We start from the raw sequence: 24,803 nt of genomic DNA, 5'->3' as shown, positions 1-24,803 counted from the left end.
GACCAATCAGAATCGATTATTCAACTAAACCGTGTAATAAGTTGAGATAACAAACTCAAATCTGTCTAGTTTCTGCATGGGAAGATTTTACCAATCATCACTAATTACATCAGTTGAACTTGATTCTGACGTCCAATTTTCACAGCCAATTGTCTGAAACAATCAACACCTGTGGATTAACAAAGGTGGCCTAACCAGGCCACGATGAGCTGGTGGAAAGGCATGCCGCTCCACATCTGGCACTGCATGCAGGTGCTCTGTTATATGTTGAATGCTTTCCTTCCCCTCAGGATGTAAAGCCATTACCCCTCTCTGGTCAAGGATTAGGGACACAAATGCTTTTACTTTATTTGTAGGGAATGACTTATTCTGTGCCTGCTGTAGAAGCATAGGCTCTGCTGATGTACTTGGCGGCTTTACTAGGAAGGCTGGAGCTTTGTTGCCTTTTATGTGTAGAATGTGCTGACAGGGAGCTGTGTACATGGGCTGGCAATCAAATGTCAACATTTATTGTATTTGTTTTATGTTTTTAATGTCATATACCATTAAACCTTTGAAATCTTGATATCTTGCTCGATGACGAACAGGGTTTCTACAGAAGTTGAATAACATTCTATAGTAACCTCAATTGCCTCAGTTGTTCCTTCTGCTAGTCCATGCCCAAATACAGACCTGGAAACAAATATTAAACAAGTTGTTTCTCTTTTGACTTCCAGATGCTCCAAAGCTTCCCTCTGTGTCAGTGAGTCCTTCTGCTGAGATAGAGGAGGGCAGTTCAGTGACTCTGACCTGTAGCAGTGATGCTAACCCAGCAGCTAACTACACCTGGTACAAGGAGGATGAAGACCCTCCAAAAGCTTCAGGACAGATCTTCACCATCACTGACTTCAGAGCTGAACACCTTTATTTTGTCAATGAAGGACCACTTATTGTCTTCAGCTCCATCAATTCCTCTGACTCCGGACAGTATTACTGTATGGCTGAGAATAAGCTGGGGTGGACATCTAAAAACATCTTCATTGATGTGAAATGTGAGTGGAACGTTGTTTTAAAGCTTGAATCTCTCCAGACTTTGCTGGAGAATATTTCACTGATCTTTACTACTTTCTTCAGCTCTATCGCTTCACATTCACAGTCTGCTGTAATTCTCTGAGTAGCTTCAGGTGATTTTAAGATACAAAGCAATTTTTTTAAGGACATTTATTGACAATCATATCCCAAAAATGTATCGATTAATCCAAAATGCAACATCTGAGAAAGCCATGTAAATATTTAAGATGGACCTATCATGCCATTTGTAGGCAAAAGCATAGCTCTCAGATATATAAAAATATATAAAAAACATGTCTATGAAGTGTTTTGCTCAAAATACCAAACAGATTACCCATTCTTGCCATGCCTCATATCCCTCTATTTCACTTCCTGTTTCAAAAGTGCTGATTTGGGGTATAAATCTTTAAAAAAATTGATAAAATAAAAAAGGAGGGGGCTGAGCTCATGAGGGACCCGGCAGCTACCGTCTAAACTAAATACTGCCGTGATGAAACGCCATATCATGGATTATCAAGGATTATTTCTGAAACAGTATGGAGCTCAAAGGCTTTCTCTCTTGCCGGTTATACCACAAGGTCAGTTCCTTTTTATTTCCTGCTTCTTCACACACATGCTCTGTGCAGTACAGGTTAGCTCTGAGTGTTAGCGATGCTAATGTAAACATGCACCGACCATATTACGTCCAAAACAGTCGGGCATTGTTTCTGACAGCAACGTTTCTGGGCCGTGGGTGTAAAGTCAGCCTACATTTCCGATATTACGTCATATCGGACGCAAATCTGGATCAGCTCCGTTGTAGCCCCGTTTTTAGAGATTTAGGTACGGAGGAAAAGAGAGAGGGTTTTATTTTCTGACGCTACGTGAGTTCCCCGACACACCGGGGATACATATGTATGTATAAAAGACATCAAAAAGTGCATTTTGCATGATAAGTCCCCTTGAAAATGTGAATGACATGGGTCTCTCTGAATCTCCAGATGGTCCGAAGCTTCCCTCTGTGTCAGTGAGTCCCTCTGCTGAGATAGAGGAGGGCAGTTCAGTGACTCTGACCTGTAGCAGTGATGCTAACCCAGCAGCTAACTACACCTGGTACAAGGAGAATGAAGACTGTCCAAAAGCTTCAGGACAGATCTTCACCATCACTGACTTCAGAGCTGAACACAGTGGGAATTATTCCTGTGTAGCACAGAACAAGTTAGGACGTAGTAACTCCACCTTTCATCTGAGTGTTGTGGCAGGTAAGTTCTCTACATTCACCAGAACTGATTCACTTTGTAATATGAAGCAACCCATAACTGAAAACTGGTCACAGAGAAAAATAAAACTATTGTTGTTCAGGGTGTTAGACGTGGATGACACTGACTGAGGTGTATCACATATGTGTTTCATGTTAATAGGGAATTCAACAATGATAGTGAATATCATCAGGACAACTCTGGGGGTCTTGATGCTGATTCCTGGGTTTCTCCTGAGTCTGTGGACGAGGTACAACAATAGAAATTCATCAGTTCACTCACCATTTATTATGTTCACATGCTTCACTCTCATGAATTCGGCACTTGTTGATGTTGTCAATCCAGGAAGAAGAAAGCTCTGAGCTCCACCACTGAAGCACAAGAACCTGTAGAGATAGAGGTGAGAGAGAGCGGACCTGTTTACAAAACTTCCAATACGTCTCGGTTATAAATTGTCCCATAAATGCTCCAGAAAAGTAAGTAAAGTACATTTTGGTCATAAAACAATGACATCAACTAATCTTTTTCAAAATAAAATACACTTTTGCTTATATCTCATGATATATACAGTTTCATGATTAAGAAGCCTGATTTTGTCTTCTCTCTCTTCATCAGTTGGACTCTGATCATGAGTATGAGAATGACTCAGACACTGCAGCACAGACAGAAGACACAGAGGAGCAGGGAGACCTGGTGTGAAGTCCAGTCAGGTTAGAGCCTCCTGCATCAGATAAAACAGGCCCACTCCACATTTAGAGTCACAGTTCCAGCTGTAACATTACACAACGTTTCTGTGATTTTCTTCAGACGCTCACCTGATGGAAAAAAAGAAGAAGGACGTTGCAATATCCCTTTGGAGAGCGAGGCTGTGCAGGATGTGTGCAAAGTGGATATATTCACCTTCAACTCCAAACATTTTTTTATGTTAGTTAATAGTAGCATCAGCAGGTAGGAGTCAGCAGCTTGTAGGTTTAGAAGAAGTGAATCATGTCGAGGTGTCAAACATGATTTATTTTTAAGACCAGCTGATAGTCATGTGCTCTAACGTGCTGATTTAACTATACATGCTTATATGTTATATGTACATTTGTTGATATTACAAAAGTCTAGGATAAATCTTACAAAAATTGTTGCTTTTAAATTCAACATAATAAATAATTTTTTAAATATCCTGATCAGTGTCTTGGTGTATAGCTGTCCTGGCTGAGAGACCTAAAAGCATCACATTCGACTCCATACAGTTTAGATTTGTTCACACTGAAACGAAAAATGAGCCCAATATTAGAAAACTTTGCTAGATGTTAAATGTTTTTCTGATTTGTTTTCCTTTCTTATATCATTTGTTATTATGAGGGAGAAGAAAACAAATCTAATACATTTCGCTTTTCTCCCAAATTCTCACTACATGTGTGGTGATAACTCCATGTACAGCCTGGGCGTTTCCCGGCTGGCTCGCCAAATAATGTCGGAGATGGAAATCATATTTGGGCCAGATTATGAACACAAACACAACATTTTCAATAGTTGAGTCTTCACTGCTTCAAAAATGTTCTGAGTTTGAAGTAAAGAAATGTATTCTTAACAGAAAAAAACTCTGACCGAACGTCCAGAGTCTGGGACAAGACTGAAATGGCTCTTTAACCTGTTAAGCCCTGAGCCTGTTTTTCAGGTCTCAGTCTCGAAAATGACCGTATCTTCCCTTCTAAAAGGGTTAAATTAATAATCTTTTTTCTCAAAGTAATGATGAACCTGTGAGTTGGATGTAGAAAAGTCAGAATCAATATAGATGTTTTTTATTTTAAAGAAAATTCAGATTGAACATAGTAAAAAACTGTAAATTATAGTGTCCGTCCAAAAATTCTTTTTTACTTATAGTGAAAACTACCCTTGGATGATGGGTTAGTAGACTAAAAGCTTTAGGAATCCAAAGTACAACATATAATAAGTACCCTGTATCAAGATTGATGCAAAACAAGTGAAATTTGTCCTTTTTAGAGAGATTTAGCAAAGAAAAACCACTTCTGGGGTCATTTGGGTGGATATTCCATATCTCTGGCCCCCCTTGGTCGATTTTGATGAATGAAATCTCTTTATAACCGCTAGAGCCAATGGAATCGAGGGAAAGTTCTATACACACCAACACGTTAACAAATAAGGAGTGAGAGTGACGCGTGGCCAAAACCGGAAGCTGCATACACTCTGTTGGCTACCATTAGCAGCTAACTTTTTTTCTCAGATTTTTTACATAAAAATTGAATTATGGATTATAAATAATTTTTTCAAAGCGACAGACACATTATTAATGTATGGATTAACCGATTCAGCCGCGTTTTTTCTCGTTTTAATGCCATTGAACACGTCTTTTGACCTAATTGACAGCTACGGTGAGACGATCTCCCGTAAAAGCTCCGTAAAGGTACGTGTTGTGATGTCTGTGTTTGCTTCCCCCTGTCGCGAGTTCGGATCGCTCAGTGATGATACTATACCTATATAATCTGTGGAGTCTCAGCTTTAATCGGATAAATTGTATGTGCAGTTACGATAAGTAATAAGGGTATCTTTATCTTGAGTTCTGTGCTAAGTGCGTTAGCATTTTTTTGCTTAGTGCTAACTCAGAGGCTTGGTATTACCCTTGTGTTTTGTTTTGGTAAAAATGGTTCATATCTTCAGTTAGCTGAGATTCTCCCCTGGTGCTACACATTAATAGTTTCATAAATGTTAAGAAGCCCTGAGACACAGTCTCGAAAAAAAACGTTGGGGGGCCCCCCTGTGTCTGAAAAGAAGCTGATCAGATTTTGGCCACTTTATGATGTCATAATGATGTTTTGGCTTGTGTATCCATTATTATTTTCTCACATATTTAAGTTATATTTATTTGGATTTATGCATTCATGTTGAGAATGTTCCATGCAAAAACGTTATTATTAAAAAGGCGTTTAGTCCATAAAAGATGACTATTGAGATCTATTGTCAGGAATGTTATTCTTATATGGCCAGAGGGCAGGACCTATAAACACTACCCAATAGCATTGTGAGGCTGAACAAAAGGACCTTTTTTTTTTACTATGTAAATGTAGTCTTTTAAAAAACAAAAACATTTACTGACTTTTTTGGATAGCTTAAAGTAATGTTGTAAAATTACAACCGGGGACCTTACAGGGTTAAGGGCTATTGTTTATTGTTATTTACTTTAAGATGTTTATTCTTAACCAATCGTTTAATTTAAAAACTCTTATTTAAATGATGTGTGTGTGTCTCTGTTTTCCTGATGATACACTGAGAGAATGAGCTCATCGTGCTGCTGATCACCATAAGCTAAACAGTCTGTATATTGCATTACATTTGTATAATGTAAGCTTCGTTGTTACTTTGCCTGTGGGAATAAGTAAAAAATAGTTAGATATACTGAATATTATTTGATCTAGTCCACCACTAGCTTAATCCCAAATAATGTAGAGGTGTGTTGTAGGTGCCTTAAATAACCCCTTATTTTATAGTGAGATGTATTTTATGTTCATGTAATAGTGATTTCAATGCCACCCCAAAATGATCACTGGTTCCATCCTGGCCACCCCACTGAAAATGTCTTGGCTCCGCCACTGCCTCTTCATCCTGTTCAGTTAAACTGCCTCATGGTTTCACAGGTTAATGCATTCCTGTTCCTTCACTACACCTGCAGACTGTGTGACGTCCTCAGTGCTCATAGAGATCAACTGTTTTACCCTTATCATTTTAAATCCTTTCTAATGCTTTTTTCAGGAGTCAGTATAGGTAGCTAAACGGGTCTTTAACCATAGTTTATTTAGTTTAAGAAAAGTGTATTGTTTGTTAAACAAACACACTTTACTGTGTAGTGGGTGTTACAGGGTTTGGCTCATCATGCATATTAATCGTCTAAAGAGGAAGTAAATCTAGTCTCTTAACAGCCTGATATCCGTCTTCTGCTCATTGGTGACAGAGGAGAGGCATCTTTCAACACATGGTTCCTCCTTCACTGTGAGTAGAAACAGTTTATTGATGTAATGATTATGTATACCTCCTGTGAACATGATTTAATCTGACATGTTTTATAGTCTCACAGAGATGAGAGGAGCAGCTATGAGTCTAACTGCAGCAGCGAGTGGATTAGTTCTCGTCCTGCTCTCTGTGTCAGGTACTGTACATCTACACTTACATTCATCACATGAACAGAGGGGATTCTGGGAACATGTGGGACTTGTAAAAGCAGGTGGAAATTAGTGGAATAGATTTGTGTAAACGGTTAACTCCGTGAAGCAATACAATAATTGGAAAATTAAAATCTTTCTTTGCCAGGTACCTTAGTTTATGACCCCGTCATAGTCATTCTTCTTATTCATGTTTAATAATGTAAGGTGATCGTCAGTTGTCTTAGTTTGACTCTTGTCACTGAATTTAACTGTGCTATAATCTCTCTGGCTGCTACTTTTCTTAGAGTTTTGTTTTCTTGTTTTTTTGTTTCTCAACTTCTCTTGTGTCGCCATACCTCTGTACCAAAACCTTCTAGTTCCTTCTCTACCTCAGTGTTACTGTATATTCCCACACTCTGAGTTAAAAGCAGTCCTTTGCTCGAATCATTTGCATAACATATCAGTTTGCTTATCACTTTTAAAAGCATTACAATTAGAATATAGTGTATGCATAACTGTTCCATCTTCTCTCTGAAAACATTTTACTTCTCGTTCTTCTTAAGACGACTTAAAGAATTACCAGTTCCGTTTTTATAAATTTTAAGTGATTTAGAGAGATATTTTCTTAGAAGTCATAACATATTGACTCAACTCTTATCAATCATACATCTGCACCAAACCCTTCTAGTTCCTTCTCTCCTCTCTGACCTCAGTGTTATATTCCCACGCTCTGAGTTAAAAGCAGTCTTCTTCTCTTTCTCATCTGTATATCAGACAGAAGCTGCTCACACCTCAGTGCTCTGCATTTATTGTTATTGTTCACTCTTACCTCAGCAGCAACCTGACCACAGAGCGAACAGAGAGGACAGAGAATGGTACAGAGAATCATCACACTATTCTAATTAATATGATCGCTAATCATTCACAGTTCAAATGAACAGTGAAGGCATTTTCCAATCTTCCTTTGCCCTGACTGTAAAACTGAGCATACACTTTTTGCGTAGACTTCTGTTCTACCTGGTTTGATTAAGAAATAACAAAGTCAAAGAGTATCATTGGTTTTAAAGTGCCTAAAAAGGAAATGTGTTATTCTGCTCTATCCCAATACAGTTTGTAAAATGTTTATTTATTTATACATTCTTTGTTGAAAGTACTGTTCAGTCAATTTCTCAACATTTTATAGATTAAAGGTGGGGTAGGTAAGTTTGAGAAACCGGCTCGAGATACACTTTTTGTTATATTCCATGGAATGCTCTTAACATCCCGATAGCAATGAATATCTTAAATGCTTTGACAAAAAATCCATAAAAAAATGTAATCTGTGGAAGCCGTAGTACTGTAAAAAGCACGACCAATCATCTGAGCCGGCCCGGCTAAAATAACTGGATGGCCTACCTGCCTGTCAGCCTTCCATCTGTGCACAAACTTATCTCGTGCCCTCATTGGTCATGTGCGCGTTCGTGTGTGTTGGAGGAGGGGCTCTGTAAGGAAGTGGGAGATTCTTTCCGGCTGTGTATTTTCAAATTCTAGCACACTCAAGCTGGTTTCTCCAAAATTACCTACCCCACCTTTAACTTTGATTATAGTTCCTGATGTGCTCTGTGTTTCAGTGGTTCAGGGTCAGGATGAGTGGGGAGTGACTTACTCTTCTACTGAGATCTGTGCAGTGAAAGGATCAACAGTGGAGATAAGATGCAGCTTCACATACCCATCTACATCACATGGTGGTGTTAACACAGTTGAGAAAACATTCTGGTTCACTAAACAGAAAGATGGTGAATCTGTAGATTTGACCACAGACTCAGAGTATTCAGGTCGTGTAGAGGATCTCTGTGAAAACAACACCTGCACTCTGAGAATCAAAAACCTGAGAGAGAGCGACTCAGCTGAGTACAGGTTCAGGATCAAAACAAATCAAGATAAATATATTGGTCAACCTGGAGTCACTTTGTCCGTCACAGGTATCTGAACATGTCCTTCTAAAACATTAAACATTTTATTTTAATTTCCATACATAAACACGATTGATGTTTTATTTTTATTCAATTCCACCTTTATTCAGATCTCCAGGTGGAGGTGAGCAGACCACACTCGTCTACTCTCCTTCAGTGTCTCAGCAGTTGTCGTCCACCTGGTCATACTTCCTACATCTGGTTTAAGAATGGAGAGAAAATAAAGGAAGACACATCTCCTTATGCAGACTTCAGATATGATTCAGCAGACAGTTATTCCTGTGCTCTGAAGGGATATGAGGACTTCCCCTCTCCTTCAGTGTGTGAGTTTACTCAAAGTCTTCCACTAACATAATAACATTAACATACAGTATAATATATATCATCATTGCACTCATGTATCTATTTACCCACCAGAGGTCGCCAGCAGACATGGCAGTGTCCAAAGACACTGAACCAGGGCTCTCGGTTTTCTGTTTGATTTTAAAATAGGTAAAATATAATCTTGCTACGAGGGATGCTACAAGAAAGAAGAATAAAGGAGAATTATCAAGGAAACTTCTTCCATGATATAAAGGTTAACACTTTCCCTCAAAGTTTTTTAGATTTCTGATAAAGGATGGAATCAAGTTAACCACCCACTCTGTATTTTATTAAACTATTTTTCATTTAAAAAGTGTCCCACTGTGGAATTAAATGTGAAATGGTTTCATGTTATCTCCTCCAGATGCTCCAAAGCTTAAACATGTTTTGCCTTGTGTTTGTGACAAACGTTTTCTGCTTTTTTTTTCTGCTGACCTGTAGCAGTGAAGCTAACCCAGCAGCTAACTACATCTGGTACAAGGAGGATGGAAATGCAAACATTCCTCTCATCAGTAAAGAATCTTGTCTTGTCTTCAGCTCCATCCAGTCCTCTGACTCTGGACAGTATTACTGTTCACCTACAAATGAGCTGGGGAGTAGCACATCTGAAACCATCCGTATTGACGTAAAATGTGAGTAAGACAGTTTATTGAAAGATAACAAGCTTATATCTGTCTAGTTGTTTCAAGAGAAGATTTTACTTAGCTCAGCTTGCTTTACATTACATGGGATCCAGGGAACAAGTGGGTAACAAAAAGTGAACTGGCAGTAACTTCTAATCACATGTTATAGAGTTGCTAATGATGACATCATTGAGAAACGACTGTTAAATATTGTTATATTTAACTAATATTTACTGTTATATTAACTGTCCAAGGCTATCTCTAAATCCTTAAATTCCATGACTCAACTCATCGTTGAGACTTGATTAAGTGATACACTAAACGGCATTTAACCAATGACAAATCATTACTTTATTATGACGAATAATGATTCAGAAATACCTGTGAACAATTAATTACAGTACATATTAATTCATTTACATAATATCTAACGGTTGTTTCTCTAAAATATATTCCTTAGCTACAGTGAAGAAACTGAAACGTTGACTATAATTAAATGTATAATGTCAACGAATGACACATAATTGTATTAGGTTGGTTGAAAGCAATAATATACATTTTAAATGAAAAATATTAGGTTCAAATTAATATTATTGCTTTCAACTCACCTAATGCAAACACATTTCATTTATTGACATAATACATTTAATTAAAGTCAATGTTTTAGTGTTTTCAGTGTACTCTACAAAATGTGATTAGTAAATACTCAACAACTGTCCTTCAAGTTAGGGTTATTTTGGAATGAGTTCCTCATTCAATGCTCTGTAATGACTCGAAATGCAGCTACATTCATTCAAATCAAGTTAACCACCCACTCTGTGTTTTATTAAACTATTGTTCATTTAAAAAGTGTCCCACTGTGGAATTGAATGTGAAATGTGTTCATGTTATCTCCTCCAGATGCTCCAAAGCTTAAACAGTATTTGCATTGTGTTTGTGAAAAACGTTTCCTGCTTTGTGTCTCTGGACATTTGCAAGTTGCCGTTATGTCTACCCTTCCATGTTAATAACTTAAACACTTCTCCTCCAGATGCTCCAAAGCCTCCCTCTGTGTCAGTGAGTCCCTCTGGTGAGATAGAGGAGGGCAGTTCAGTGACTCTGACCTGTAGCAGTGATGCTAACCCAGCAGCTAACTACACCTGGTACAAGGAGGATGGAAATGTTCCTCTTTTCAAAAAAGAACCACAGCTTGTCTTCAGATCCATCCAGTCCTCTGACTCTGGACAGTATTACTGTACTGCTGAGAACTCGCAGGGGAGTAGCACATCTGCAAACACCTTTATTGACGTAAAATGTGAGTAAGACAGTTTATTTAACCTGTTAAGCCCGAGAGACCCCGGTACCGGGGCCCTCCCGCAACATCTTGCAGGAAACAGTGTCTGAGGGCATGTTCATTTAATAAACTATGAATGTTTTATATCCATGTAACGGGAAGAAACTCATCTAACTGATCATTTTTCATCTTTTTTTTTTTTGAATTTGTTTTTCAAAATAAAACCCACAATGCTAACGCTGAGCCTCTGAATTAGCAACAAGCGAAAAATGCTAACAGATTACTGCACCGAAAATCACTCATAAAACCTTATTATTTATCTTTTCTGCAAATCCATCACATCGATTCACATCGTGAGGTGACACAGAATCGATGGGTGCATACATTATCACTCTATGATACGAACTTGTGACTTTATAAACAAAAACAGACATCAAAACATGTGGCGCTAGGTATCTAAAAACCCTAACATGGCTTACCTGTGTCGTAGTCTGGTAAAAAGTGGTCTTCAATGGCATTAAAATGATAAAAAACGCTGCTGAAGTTAATCCATAGGTTAGTCCAATGTGTCTGTGTCCCTTTGAAATGATTTCTGATAATCCATAAGCAATAAAACTGCTTTTCCGTTTCCAGATGTCAGAGCTAGAGTATAGGTTTGCTCTGATGCAAAACTGCATGCGCGAAGCCCTCACCTTTTTCTTTACCATGGCCCTTTCTCATGTCATCAAATGTCCCTCCTCGACTCCTCGACTCCTCGGTCCTCCGGTAGTGACCCGGAAATGAATTTTAGCGCGCCATGTTGAAGGACATCTCATTTCTCGAAATGCACATCGAGGACCGAGCATCGAGCGTCGAGGAGGCTCTCTGGAGGAGCTATAACCGAGGATACACTGATGGGTCCTCCACGGTCCTCCACGGCTCCTTCGTGGATGCATTTCCGGCAACAGTGATGTTTCAAAGAGTCGTGACGCACGGCCGGACTTATCTCAGCCAATGACAGCTCTGCATGCATCCCCTGGATATTATTTTATTAACTGCTTTCATCGCGACGCGATGTTTACAGTGAGAACAGCTGTGAGGTCCGTGCAGAAAGCAGAGCAGTGTGTATAATATATCATATCACTCAGTATAACAGGCCTACTCTCTTTATTTGCTTTAGTTTAGTAGATATCTACAAACAAAGTCGATATTTTTCTAAAACCATTTAGTGCTTCACATAATAAAATACACAACGGCTGTAGCCTGATTATATGCTTTAGGAGCTGTAGGTGCGTGTGTGTGGTGTAGGTGTGTGTGGTACAGTGTGTGCGTAGATGCAGCGGACAGACAGGTCTCAGTTGGTTTGGTGTCCTCTGCTTACTTTTAATACTTGTAAATAAAACTTTTGGCCCGTCATTTATTTCCCTCATTGTAGCGACCAGAGAGGGGGGGGGGATATATCCAGTCTCTGATAGTGTTACGTTATTATGAGAGTGCTCTGTTTGATTCTGAAATTGTATATATTTATATAAATATATACATATATGTGTGTGTGTGTGTGTGTGTCTGTGTGTATGTCCGCATCTGTAGCCTGTTATTGTCTCATTATACCGCACTGTGAATGAATGAAAGTAAATATATAAGTCGTCATGAACACATCTGTCCATCAGACAGAGGGCTGCTGTGCCTCCTGTCATCATTAATGGACGTCTCTTTAAAATGACCGCTCAGAGGAGAGCAGTTCTCATTTCTCTAACCGCCTGCTGCTTCCCCTCCTCTCTCCTCGGTTCCCCTCCTCGGCTCCTCCGCTCGCATCTCCTGTGGGCGGGACTAAGTCTCGAGGATAGGAGTCGAGGAGGGGAGTCGAGGAGGAACATTTGAAGATATGAGAAAGGGCCCATGTGTGTGAGTGGGGAAATCCCCCTTCGATTCTATTGGCTCTAACGGTCAGAAAGAGGTGTCAATCACCAAAATCGAGCAAGGGGGGCCAGTGATATGGAAAATCCACCCAAATGACCCCAGAAGTGTTTTTTTTGTGCTAAATCTCTCTAAAAAGGTCAAATGTCACTTGTTTTGCATCAATCTTGATACAGGGTACTTATTATATGTTGTACTTTGGATTCCTAAAGCTTTTATTCTACTAACCCATCATCCAAGGGTGGTTTTCACTATAAATAAAAAAGAATTTTTGGACGGACACTATAATTTACAGTTCTTTACTATGTTCAATTTGAATTTTCTTTAAAATAAAAAACATCTATATTGATTCTGACTTTTCTACATCCAACTCACAGGTTTATCATTACTTTGAGAAAAGAGATTATTAATTTAACCCTTGTAGAAGGGAAGATATGGTCATTTGTTCTGGGAATGTCATTTTCGAGCCTGAGACCTGAAAAACAGGCTCAGGGCTTAACAGGTTAAAGATAACAAGCTTATATCTGTCTAGTTGTTTCTAGAGAAGATGTTACTTATCATCACTACTTTCTTCAGCTCAGCTTGCTTTACATTACATGGGATCCAGGGAACAAGTGGGTAACGAAAAGTGAACTGGCAGTAACTTCTAATCACATGTTATAGAGTTGCTAATGATGACATCATTGAGAAACGACTGTTCAATATTGTTATATTAAACTAATATTTACTGTTATTAACTTTACAAGGCTATCTCTAAATCCTTAAATTCCATGACTCAATGAATAGTTTTGACTTGATTAAGTGATACACTAAACTGCATTTAACCAATGACAAATCATTACTTTATTATGACTCATAATGATTCAGAAATACAATTATTTACGGTACATATTAATTCATTTACATAATACAACTTCAATTATATTCACCTTTTGGATAAAGATTCAATCCGTCCAACATGCATTTTGTCAAACCATGTTCAAAGTCCTAAATGCAGCTACAGTTCATTCAGCATTCAATAATGTAGATACCCTTTGTGCTAAGCTAGTCAGAAACACATTCTAAATATGTACTGTTCACACATCTCCTCCAGATGCTCCGAGGATCCCCTCTGTGTCAGTGAGACCCTCTGGTGAGATAAAGGAGGGCAGTTCAGTGACTCTGACCTGTAGCGGTGATGCTAACCCAGCAGCTAAATACACCTGGTACAAGAAGAATGGAAAAGCAAATGTTCCTCTTCTCAGTGAAGGACCACGTCTTGTCCTCAGCTCCATCCAGTCCTCTGACTCTGGACAGTATTACTGTAGAGCTGAGAACTCGCTGGGGGCGAATACATCTAAAGACATATTTTTTGATGTGAAATGTGAGTGAAACATTATTTTAAAGCTTTAATCTGTCCTGTCTTTGCTGGAGAATATTTCTATGATCTTTACTGCGTTCTTCAGCTCTATAGCTTCTCATTCACAGTCTGCTGTAATTCTCTTAATAGCTTCAGGTGATTTTAAATATACTTTAAATGATTTTTTAAAAGGACATTTATGACAATTATTACCTAAAAATGTATCGATTAATCCAAATTGATCCAATAATCCAAAATGCAACATCTGAGAAAGCCATGTAAACATTTAAAACATACTGTTGTGAATGACACGGGTCTCTCTGAATCTCCAGATGCTCCAAAGCTCCCCTCTGTGTCAGTGAGTCCCTCTGCTGAGATAGAGGAGGGCAGTTCAGTGACTCTGACCTGTAGCAGTGATGCTAACCCAGCAGCTAACTACACCTGGTACAAGGAGAATGAAGACTCTCCAAAAGCTTCAGGACAGATCTTCAACATCACTTATTTAAAAGCTGAACACAGTGGGAGTTATTTCTGTGAAGCCCAGAACAAGTTAGGACGTAGCAACTCCACCTTACATCTGACTGTTGTGGCAGGTAAGTTTTATGCGTTCATCTACTACCACACACACTTATCAGCTTGTTTGTTTTCAGTCACATTGTCTTGGTAGGAGGCTGAAAAAGGACTGCGTGTTCAAATGTACCTTTCCGGTTCGGGATAGGGGTTGTTTTCTGTCTATGACATAAGGATATAATTATCCTGAGGGTCCAGATTATACAGTATATGGGGTGCAGTCATTCCCTGTGTACTGTGTGAGTGAGAGTTGTGTATACTCAATCGCTCATCATAAAACTAACAATCTCATAAATGTGTTTCCATTTGTTTCAGCACTTGAACAAGTGCTTTTTATTTTACATTATTTTAAAAACAAATGATAGTATCATTAGTCTAGGAATAGGAAGGTTGAAAATAAAGTCTCACACACCCCCTGCTATACTCCAAAGTGCCCCTAGGGGTACTTGTATCCATATATGAGAAACACTGCTGTATTAACCATCTGTTCTCTCTTGATCACTGTTTCTCAGGATCATGGAAGCTACCAGCTGCTGTATCAATCTCTGTTGTTCTCCTGGCTGTCATTTCTCTCTCTGTCTTCCTGTGGATCAGGTGAGCAGATCTGATCATCTTAATCGTTGTTTGGTAAATCAATGAAAGTCAGTTTGTCAGAATTAAAACATTTTATTTATTAATAAACTTTCCTAACCAGAAGAAAGAGGGCTTCCAGGGATTTGTCTGAGACTGAAGAGATAGCGTACAACGGGAAAGAGGTAAGAATAGATACTTATGTCATCAATCTAGTGCAAAATAAAACATGTTACATTCAATTTATACTGAGGAGTATTTCATGGTCTTTAAGTGCTTCTAGAAAATGTATCTGACAGAAGAGGACCACTTGCTGCTCTTTTTACATCCTTCTATAAAAGTAAATTTCTAACATAATCTCTTTAATTCTCTTCTTGTCTTTGATTTGAATAAATTCCTTGTACATCCAGAAATGTTCCTACCTTTTGTCCTTTCCATCATTACCACGGCTGCTGTTGCTTTGGCCTTTTCTGTCCTGGGTCCATTCCTCTGTAAATGAAAATATCTATTGATGTAAAAATGTGTAGCTGAAAGTGTTTTCCTCCCTGCAGTGTGTACCTGATCAGCCGGAGCAGCAGGATGACCTTCAGTATGCCAGCGTTCACTTCTCCAACAACCGGGCAGATCCTCTTGACTCCAACATGAGAGCAGCTCAGCCCCTCAGACACACGGAGCAACAGGAAGTCTCGGAGTACGCTGCCGTCAAGTTCAGCAGTGCTGCCCCGAGGTGAGCAGATCCTCACACAGGAACATTACCCATTACACGATTAAAATGACAAAACTTTCAATACATTAATTAATTTAGCATGAATATTATTATTAATAAATACATTGTTTATTTCCCAGGACCAGAGGGCAGGACCCTGGAGAGGATCCAGCTGCATTGTACAGCATGGTCAACAAATCCCGATAAATACAGCAGGCATTGCTTTTCTTATATTTTCGTGATTCTTTTACATTAAAATCTTTAATTTCCAGGTAAATTAAGATTTGTTTTAAATACATATAGGATGTGCTTCCCCAATATTGTGTCATAGAAACAATTATATATCTTAGAGAGACTTGCATTTATACGTTCAACATTGTTTAACCAATTTATTTGACTCTGATTGGGCCAGCTGCATAAAAAATTGAATATAAAGTGTTTTGTATTACATTATTTAAAAAAAGAAAAAGGCTCACTGCAGTAAAGTAGCCCTAATGGAAAGTATTTCCAGACGCAATGCATTATATTGTAAATAACACTTGTGTAACATGATATTTGCTTAAAAAACTAAGAGGTAGCTTTAGCCACAAACAGTTGGCTTCCCACTGCCATCTCTTTTTGTCGAAAACCTTTAAATATTACGGATTATATTTTACTGCTCACAAATAATTTCCATCGTTTTTTGAGTGCATTTCTCTCCATTCTTCATACAAATAGATCTTCACAATGTTCCTCTTCTTGTCCCGACTGAAATAACTTAACACCTACTCGGTTGATTGCTGTAGCATTTTGTTCATGTACATATAATGTCTTACAATGTCTTTGGAAAATAATTAATTCTTTACATTTTTGGATCATTTTTAATATTGTTATTAATATTCTTTAATTAAGTACAACTATACATGTTTGCTATTGAAAAGGACATTGGTATTGCATAGGAACATCTGTTAGCTTATCTAGTTGCAGTTTCATCCTGCTGCCACTAGGTTTCAGTAAAGAGCCGTATTTCACTGATAAAAAACATTTCCAAGAGCCTGTCAGGTGCATTTCCCTTTGTGTGGGTACGGTCATTTCCCCTACGTTCTTTGTCTTTCTTTTGACCAGTTCCATTGTTCACATGTTATCGAGTTACATTTAGTTGTTTTGTAGGTATATAACCATCACAGCTCATTACAATTGTGTATCATGCTTCCTTTTTCATAACTTTTATAATGACCATTTTCTTGTGTGCTGTATAACATGTGTTTACATTTTCCGTGTGCTGGTCTGTATTGATTTGCATTAATACAAAAGATGTCCATACTAGTGCCATTACCTGTGATGTCAAAATAAAACAATCGCATGTGTCTGCTTGAAATAAAAACGCTGGAAACAGTAAAAAGAAAAAAACCTGCAGTGATGAAAGTGTCACACTGAGTGAGGAAAGTGTGTGACCACAGCACAGCCACAGTCCTGCTCTTCACTGCACATTGTGGTGTTACAGCTACATGCATTAGCGGATCTAGTTGCAGTTTCCCGCTGCTGCCACTAGGTTAAAGTAAAGAGACATGTTTCACTGATAGAAAACTATTTCCAAGAGCCTGTAAGTATGAGTATACGTTGTGTGTAGACCATAGACTGTATTTATAAAGGTGTAGAAACTCCTTCTTCCCACGTGCTTTGTCTGCCATGATTTTCTTTAATTTACCTTTCCATCTTAAAGGTTTTACACATGTTATTACGACTCTTCTGGATTTCATGTGTTTACATTTTTCTTATTCTGTTCTGTATTCTGAGGACTGCAGATGGAAATGAGCTATTAGCTACAATCTGGCTTAATTAGTATCTTCTCTTTTCGATATCAATGTATTTGTGTGCATGGTCCTCTTTGAAATAAATACATGATATATATATTTTATGTTTTTTGCTTTAAAGTGGACCTATCATGCTATATTATAATAATATAGTATAGGACCATACCTATATAAGGCATATTTATACTTTTTTTTTTTCAAAATACCAAACAGATTATGCATTTTAGCCATGCCTCATTTCACTCAATTTGCACTTTTTTAGCTCTGTTTTTGCAAGGGCAGATTCAGTGAGAACAGCACCATCTACTGGCCTGGCATATGTACTACAGCGTCTCCAGCGCTTTCGAACGGCAATGGCCGTGGCTGTCTCCTCCTGATTGGTGGAGTTGGCCCAATAGCCGTAGCGCCACTGTCCTGACGTCAGGACAGTGTTCAAATCTGGATCAGTTTTTATCAGATCCGTTGCAGCCCCCTTTTTAGAGATTTGGGCGTACAAAAGTGCATTTTGCATGATAGGTCCCCTTTAATAAAAAAGGTTAAGATTGCCATAACTCATGTACATAGTATTTCCATAACCTGTGATTTCAAAATAGATCAACACTATCAACACTGAAAACAATAAATAAATGAAAAGCTGCAGTGATGAAAGTCAGTGTCAGGATACATTAGAAGGGGAACACAGTGAAGGCAGACTGTCCCACTGAGTCTTCACTGACAGAAACACTGATCGCTAAGTTTCAGTTTGTGCTGCAGATTGTACTTTGGTTGGGTTTTACATATTTGGATTTTTTAAACAGTGACTTTATGAAATGAACTTTCTCCTTGAATTTGTATTTAACAGCCCATATCATTATCATTATGGAATGTAAAACTTTAATGATTCCTTAATGATAAAGAGTTTTGATATGACTTTTTGCAGACAGTATTCATGCATGCATTTTTTGAGTCATGGAGTGAAGGCAGTTTTATTGAAGTGTAAAGTGATGTTGCAAACTTTTCATTTTTTCTTTGGGATCTTAGTTAATGTGTGCATTGTTGAGATTAAATTAGTTCATGTGTGCATTGTTGAGATTAATTGACAGAACATTGTTGTAGATCTTGAATTGTGGCTGCTGTTTAAAAAAGGAAGAGTTGAGAAATAATCTTCTCTTGTTAGTCTGGGCCGGTGGTCTGTTGTTGATGATACACGTTCACCACAAAACTGGTGTCTTTCTACGAAACAACAAACTTCTTAAACTAATACTGTGAAGAGGAAGGAAGTGGTGTTTTTACCCACCTGATCTGCATCGCTGTTCTACTTTCGAGCCCAGAGAGGGACATTAAGGTTCAAGATACATTTGATGTAAAGGTGTTTTTTTGTGGAGATCGATCGTCTTCTTTGTTTCTTTGTCATTGACGCCACACGGAGAGGAGATAGTTATGAGTTTAAAAGCGAGTGGATTTGTTTTCTTCCTTCTCTCTATGCCAGGTAATGTATATCCACATTTACATTTTAGGACAATCTACCAAACTTATTCAGAGCAGCTTTAAATAAGATTTGGTGAGGGATATGAAAAACACCTGATTCAATGATATTCTCCAGTTAATCAAGAGTTAGAAAGAGGCATGATGAGGAACTTTTTAGACAATGACTTCTGCTATTTGGGGATCTTATAGCTTGTTCAGGTTACATGTCCTCCAAATGATATTGGTAGTATGATCTTTTTCTCATGAAACTGATTCTTTACTTAGTCATTCATTTTGATTGATGTTCTGTGTTACAGTGGTACAGGGTCACGATGGCTGGGCAGTGACGTACACTCCTACTGAGATCTGTGCATTTAAAGGATCAACAGTGGAAATCAACTGCACCTACACGTACCCAGCCATATGGGAATACCAGGTTATCACAGTTAAGAAAACATTCTGGTTCACTCAATTGAAGGATGATGTATTTGTGGATCTGAATACAGACCTAGAGTATACAGGTCGTGTTGTGGATCAATGTGAAAACAACATCTGCACTCTGAGAGTCTCAGACCTGAGAGAGAGCGACTCAGCTGAGTACAAGTTCAGGATTGAAACCAACCATCAAACTGCAAGATGGGCTGATTTACATGGAGTCACTTTGTCTGTGCCAGGTAACAATTGTATTCACGTTATTATTCGTTTTTATAAAGGCAAGGCAAGGCAAGGCAAGTTTATTTATAGAGCACCTTTCCGCACAGGGCAACCCAAAGTGCTTTACAAAATAAGATAAAAGACATTTAAGAACAGTATACAGATGAAGCACATTAGAAAAAAGCATTTAAAAAGCAAAGATAATAAAATCAACACAACAAGTATAAAATACATGGATAAAAAGCCATACTGCAGTTAAAATGTGAACAACTCATCCAAATGCAGCGTCAAAAAGAAACGTTTTTAGTCTTGATTTAAAAATATCAACAGTTGCAGCTGACCTGCAGGATTAAAGTAATTAAAGTAAAATCCTGCTATAAATACGTTTATTTGCATTTATCTTGAGAGTTTGGTCCAACACAACATTCCTGTTTCTTCATTTCAAATCCAGATCTTCAGGTGAACGTGCACAGATCTGATGAAACCTGGTCAGAGCTGAGGTGTCAGAGCAGTTGTCAAATTCCTGGTTATCCTTCCTACATCTGGTACAAGAATGGAGAGAAAATTCAGACAGGAACATTTTCTTTTGCAGTTGACTATGATCCTGCAGACAGCTATTCCTGTACTGTAAACGGACATGAGAATCACCGTTCTCCTCCAGTGTGTAAGTTAACTCCACTGATAGTGGAAATAATTACAATGGCATTATCATTTCATATGTAACCTCACTGGAGTCTTCTAAATATTAATGTTGCACAGCGGTATTATCAACACATCCTCACTCCCGGGTCGGCGTATGTTGACGTTATGTCAAGGTCCCCTGTGGTCTTTTTCCAACGCAAGGGGGGCGGCCCTTAGCGTACATTTTCAACTTTCCGGGATGTACATAGGCTTCTATATAGCTCCCTAAACGTATGTTGTAGACGACTTGAGATCGCGAGTGAATGCTTCCCGCTGCGGGCCATTCTCTGCTGAAGCATACGTTGCGAGACTGCATTGCATTAAAAACATTATGCTCTCTATATATTGTCTTTATTATGCTTTAAACAGTGTCTCAGGCGTTGGCTATAGGGCGGTGTAGGTACCATATCTTCACGGCCTACCAGATCAGCACAGGGTCCGTTACGCGTACTAATTACGTCACGCATTGGCTGTACGCTGTCACTACCCGATCTGCCGCCCTGCCCTATCTGCAGTGCGCATGTGCGAGATGGTCCGCCATATTGCACAACTCCGTACGGCAACCCAACTAGGACACTTGACACAGTGGCATTTGGCAAAGCACACAAAGAAAACTCCGAAAACCGAGAGAGATGAGTTATTGTTATTACAACGTGACTTCACTATTATTTAACAACTCTTTTTATTGGGTTCCTTTATTTGGGGTTAAGTACATTGTCAGAATAAGTGAGAAATGGATTTAACTTCTGTTAGACAGCTATATGCTATACATGTTTGCATACATTCACAGTAAATATTTATTCAGTATATTTAATACTTTTAATACCACATTACGTCACACGTTTGATGCGCGCCCGTGATTGAAAATCTCTTTATTTAAAAAATACGGGGAATACGGATCTCGGGGTCTCCCTGCTCCCTGTGCGCAGATGCGACGCGTCATATGACGTCACATGTTTGGCATGTCTCGATTGAATATGCTTTATTTAAAACAAAAACAAGGACAATAAACAAAGCAGTCTTCACAACGGCCGGACAAAATACTTTGAGCCACCCTATAGCCAAAGCCCGAGACACTGTTTAAAGCATAATAAAGACAATATATAGAGAGCATAATGTTTTTAATGCAATGCAGTCTCGCAACGTATGCTTCAGCAGAGAATGGCCCGCGGCGGGAAGCATTCGCTCGCGATCTCAAGTCATCTACAACATACGTTTAGGGAGCTATATAGAAGCCTATGGGCAAGTTGAAAATGTACGCTAAGGGCCGCCCCCCTTGCGTTGGAAAAGACCACAGGGGACCTTGACATAACGTCAACATACGCCGACCTGGGAGTGAGGATGTGTTGGTATTATCTATAGAAAAAAACCACCTCACTACTAACAGTAAAAGCAATATTCAGATTCATGTTGTGATGCAACATTTTGCATTTTTCCTTCTGTGTTTGTGGTTCTTTACTTTTAGACGAGAACTACTATATCAATCTGGATGTTACATTTAACGGTTCTGTTATTAAATGGCAAACAGCTCTGAATTTAATTGTACAGTGTGTTACTGAGACTGAATATATATTCAGTTTTACCATTTGGAAAGGTAAAACTTTAAAATAGAGTTTCCAGTCTTTGAAGATGTATACATGACAGACTCATCAACCAAACAGTCTTGGTTACCAGACGTTACCAGTTATTAATCTGAACAATCATAGGTGCTTTTACAACCCCAGGCTCGATACAATGAAATTAACCTAGCTGGTAATATTTGCAAACTATTGGTGATACAAACGATTTCAGTGTAAAGACATCCAAGAAGATGTTTTTGTTTTTTATCAGGACATCCCAATGAAAATATTATGAGAGCTTAATGTTCACTCCTATCTCTAATGAATTTACAGTTAATAGAATAACAGTCTAGCATAATAATGTAAATAGTCATCTGTCTATGATAACATAATCTAATCTCAACATCCATTTTCTCCTCCAGATGCTCCAAAGCCTCCCTCTGTGTCAGTGAGTCCCTCTGCTGAGATAGAGGAGGGCAGTTCAGTGACTCTGACCTGTAGCAGTGATGCTAACCCAGCAGCTAACTACACCTGGTACAAAGAGAATAAAGACTCTCCAAAAGCTTCAGGACCAATCTTCAACATCACTGACTTCAGAGCTGAACACAGTGGACATTATTCCTGTGAAGCCAAGAACATATTAGGACGTATTAACACCACCTTGCATCTGATTGTTGTTGCAGGTACGTTTATCCAAGTATCCGTTGTCAACCACTTATCGGTAACCAAACTTCCCTTTTCCTACCCACATCAAACAGCTTTAACAGTGGATTCCAACGCGCTCCCAGGCCAGAGTGGAGATATAATCCCTCCACCTGGTTCTGGGTCTGACCCTCATTCTCGTTCCAGCTGGACGTGTCGTATCGGCAACCACCTCAACGGGCTCCTTTCTACTAGCTGCGGCTTGACTCTGAGTCCCTCCTGCATGACTTTACTTCTCACCTTATCCCTAAGCGAGATGCAAGCCATACTCCGGAGAAAACCCATTTTGCCCCCTTTGTGTCCTCAATCAAGTTATTTCGGTCATGACCCATCCTCATGACCATATGTTAGAGTAAGACAAAATATAGACCAGTAGATTGATCTGGCTCAGCTCTCTCTTCATCACAATGGTGCATTAAATACCCAATATTCCCGCAGCACCTTCCAAAGTATCTCCCTGGGAACCCAGTCATATGCTTTCTTCAAATCCACACAAAACATGTAGACCAGATATAGGCATACTCCCAGGCCCAGAGTAAAAAACTGGTCCGTTGTTCCATGACTAGATGAGAATCTGCGTAGTTTGTCTTCCATCTGAGGTACGACTTTCGGCCAGTACCTCGTTTCAACAAACTTTCCTGGGAAGGCTGGGTAGTGTGATGCCTCTGAAATGTACAAATACCCTTTTTTGATCTGGTCTGCCACTCCTTCTGTACTGTCCCCGACTTTCATGCAATGTTGATGAGACGGGTCAACCATGACAGTCCCTCAACAACCACAGCATTCAGCATTTCTTAACGGATTTCATCAACCCCTGTGGATTTGTCACTGTGGAGTTGTTTATCTACCTCAGTGACCTCAACCAGAGAGATTGATGGTCATCCCCCCATCACACTCCAGCTCTGCCCCTACCATAGACGGGGAATTTATGGGGTTCAAGAGTTCCTCAAATGTTCCTTCCACCCCCTATTAGTTGAGGTCAAAAACATCCGATCCTTCCTATATCATGTACAGCTTGAGATGGTTCCCTTGTTCCCCCTTTTAAGCTGGCAGACCGTTTTCCCAAACTGCTTTGATGCTGACCGAAAGTCCTTCTCCGTGGCTTCTTGGAACTCCTTCCACACCTGTTGCTTTGCCTCTGACATGGCTGCACTAACTGGTACACCAAATTTAAAAATGTCAGTGTTCTCCATGGTTTCAGAGGTGGATGAAACTGACAAAGTAATTTGTTTATGTACTGTATAACATTTTTGTTAATGATTCCAGAAATGTCAACGATGATAGTGAATGTCATCAGGATTACACTGGGGTTCTTGATTCTGATTCCTGTGTTTCTCCTGAGTCTGTGGACAAGGTACAACAATAGAAATCCATTAGTTCATTCACATTTGTTTAAACCTCTTATAACATCATTACATTGTATAGTTATTCATTCAATTCTGTATTTGTTGTTGTAGGCAATCCAGTAAAAAGGAAACTCGGAGCTTCCCCACTGAAGCACGTGATCCTGTGGAGATAGAGGTGAGAAGCCTATTAACAAAACTTTCACTATGTCACTATTAGTTATTTGAAGAAAGTCTGAAGTTAATGTAGGTTTCAAATCCATCTTGCAGAAACTCATAATGCACTTGGTCATGAAACTATGTGATCAAGTAATCTACTTTTAAACATGATTTAGTAAAAAAAGAGCAGTTCCTAATTTTGTCTTCTCTCTCTTCATCAGTTGGACTCTTTTCCTAAGTATGAGAACGACTCACACACTGCAGCACAGACAGAAGACACAGAGGAGCAGGGAGACATGGTGTGAAGTCCAGTCAGGTGAGAGCCTCCTGCATCAGATAAAACAGGCCCACTCCACATTTAGAGTCACAGTTCCAGCTGTAACTTTACACAAAGTTTCTGTGATTTTCTTCAGACGCTCACCTGATGGAAACAAAGAAGAAGGACATTGAAATATCCCTGTGGAGAGCCAGGCTTTGCAAGATGTGGGGAAAGTGAATACATTCACCACTCCCAAAGGTTTTTATTATCAGTTTTCAGTAGCAGCAGCAGAAAGGATTCAACAGCATGTACGTTTAGAATAATGTGTTGCTGGCAGCTTGAACTCAATCAGGCTGAGGTGTCAAACATGACTTATTGTTAGGGTCAGCTGATGGTCAGGTGCTCTGTATTAATGCTTTAACTTTGCATGCTTATTGTTTATCTGTTGAGTAGGTGATATTGCAAAAGTCCCAGATTAG

General features: G+C 39.0%; 3 protein-coding genes across 4 annotated transcripts in view; all 3 read left to right on the top strand.

Annotated features, from left to right (window-relative positions):
• LOC117481995 overlaps positions 1-15,060 on the top strand; it is a 19,693-nt gene extending 4,633 nt beyond the window's left edge. The window contains exons 2-5 of the mRNA XM_034129940.1: positions 8,047-8,397; positions 8,499-8,711; positions 14,215-14,240; positions 14,965-15,060. Coding sequence (XP_033985831.1) covers positions 8,047-8,397; positions 8,499-8,711; positions 14,215-14,240; positions 14,965-15,060 — 686 coding nt within the window. The remainder of the gene's footprint in view (positions 1-8,046; positions 8,398-8,498; positions 8,712-14,214; positions 14,241-14,964) is intronic.
• LOC117482102 (B-cell receptor CD22-like) lies at positions 2,000-24,803 on the top strand. 2 transcript variants are annotated; one of them, XM_034130109.1, is made up of 5 exons: positions 2,000-2,291; positions 2,451-2,538; positions 2,634-2,688; positions 2,904-2,998; positions 24,479-24,803. In XM_034130109.1, the coding sequence occupies exons 1-4, from the start codon at positions 2,009-2,011 to the stop codon at positions 2,985-2,987; spliced, it is 510 nt and encodes a 169-aa protein (XP_033986000.1). In that variant the 5' UTR covers positions 2,000-2,008; the 3' UTR covers positions 2,988-2,998; positions 24,479-24,803. The 2 variants fall into 2 exon arrangements, with proteins under 2 accessions (XP_033986000.1, XP_033985999.1); XM_034130108.1 differs by lacking the exon at positions 24,479-24,803 and adding an exon at positions 3,096-3,351.
• LOC117481994 lies at positions 18,905-24,370 on the top strand. The gene is made up of 8 exons (XM_034129938.1): positions 18,905-18,989; positions 19,285-19,641; positions 20,073-20,285; positions 22,545-22,686; positions 23,610-23,722; positions 23,830-23,917; positions 24,021-24,084; positions 24,287-24,370. Exons 1-8 carry the CDS (start codon positions 18,941-18,943, stop codon positions 24,368-24,370), a joined length of 1,110 nt encoding a protein of 369 aa, XP_033985829.1. The 5' UTR covers positions 18,905-18,940.

This window comes from Trematomus bernacchii, unplaced genomic scaffold (genome assembly GCF_902827165.1).
Source record: "Trematomus bernacchii unplaced genomic scaffold, fTreBer1.1, whole genome shotgun sequence".
Classification (NCBI taxonomy): domain Eukaryota; kingdom Metazoa; phylum Chordata; class Actinopteri; order Perciformes; family Nototheniidae; genus Trematomus; species Trematomus bernacchii.
Note: the sequence above shows the minus strand (reverse complement) of the source record. Positions and strands in the feature narration are given on the sequence as shown.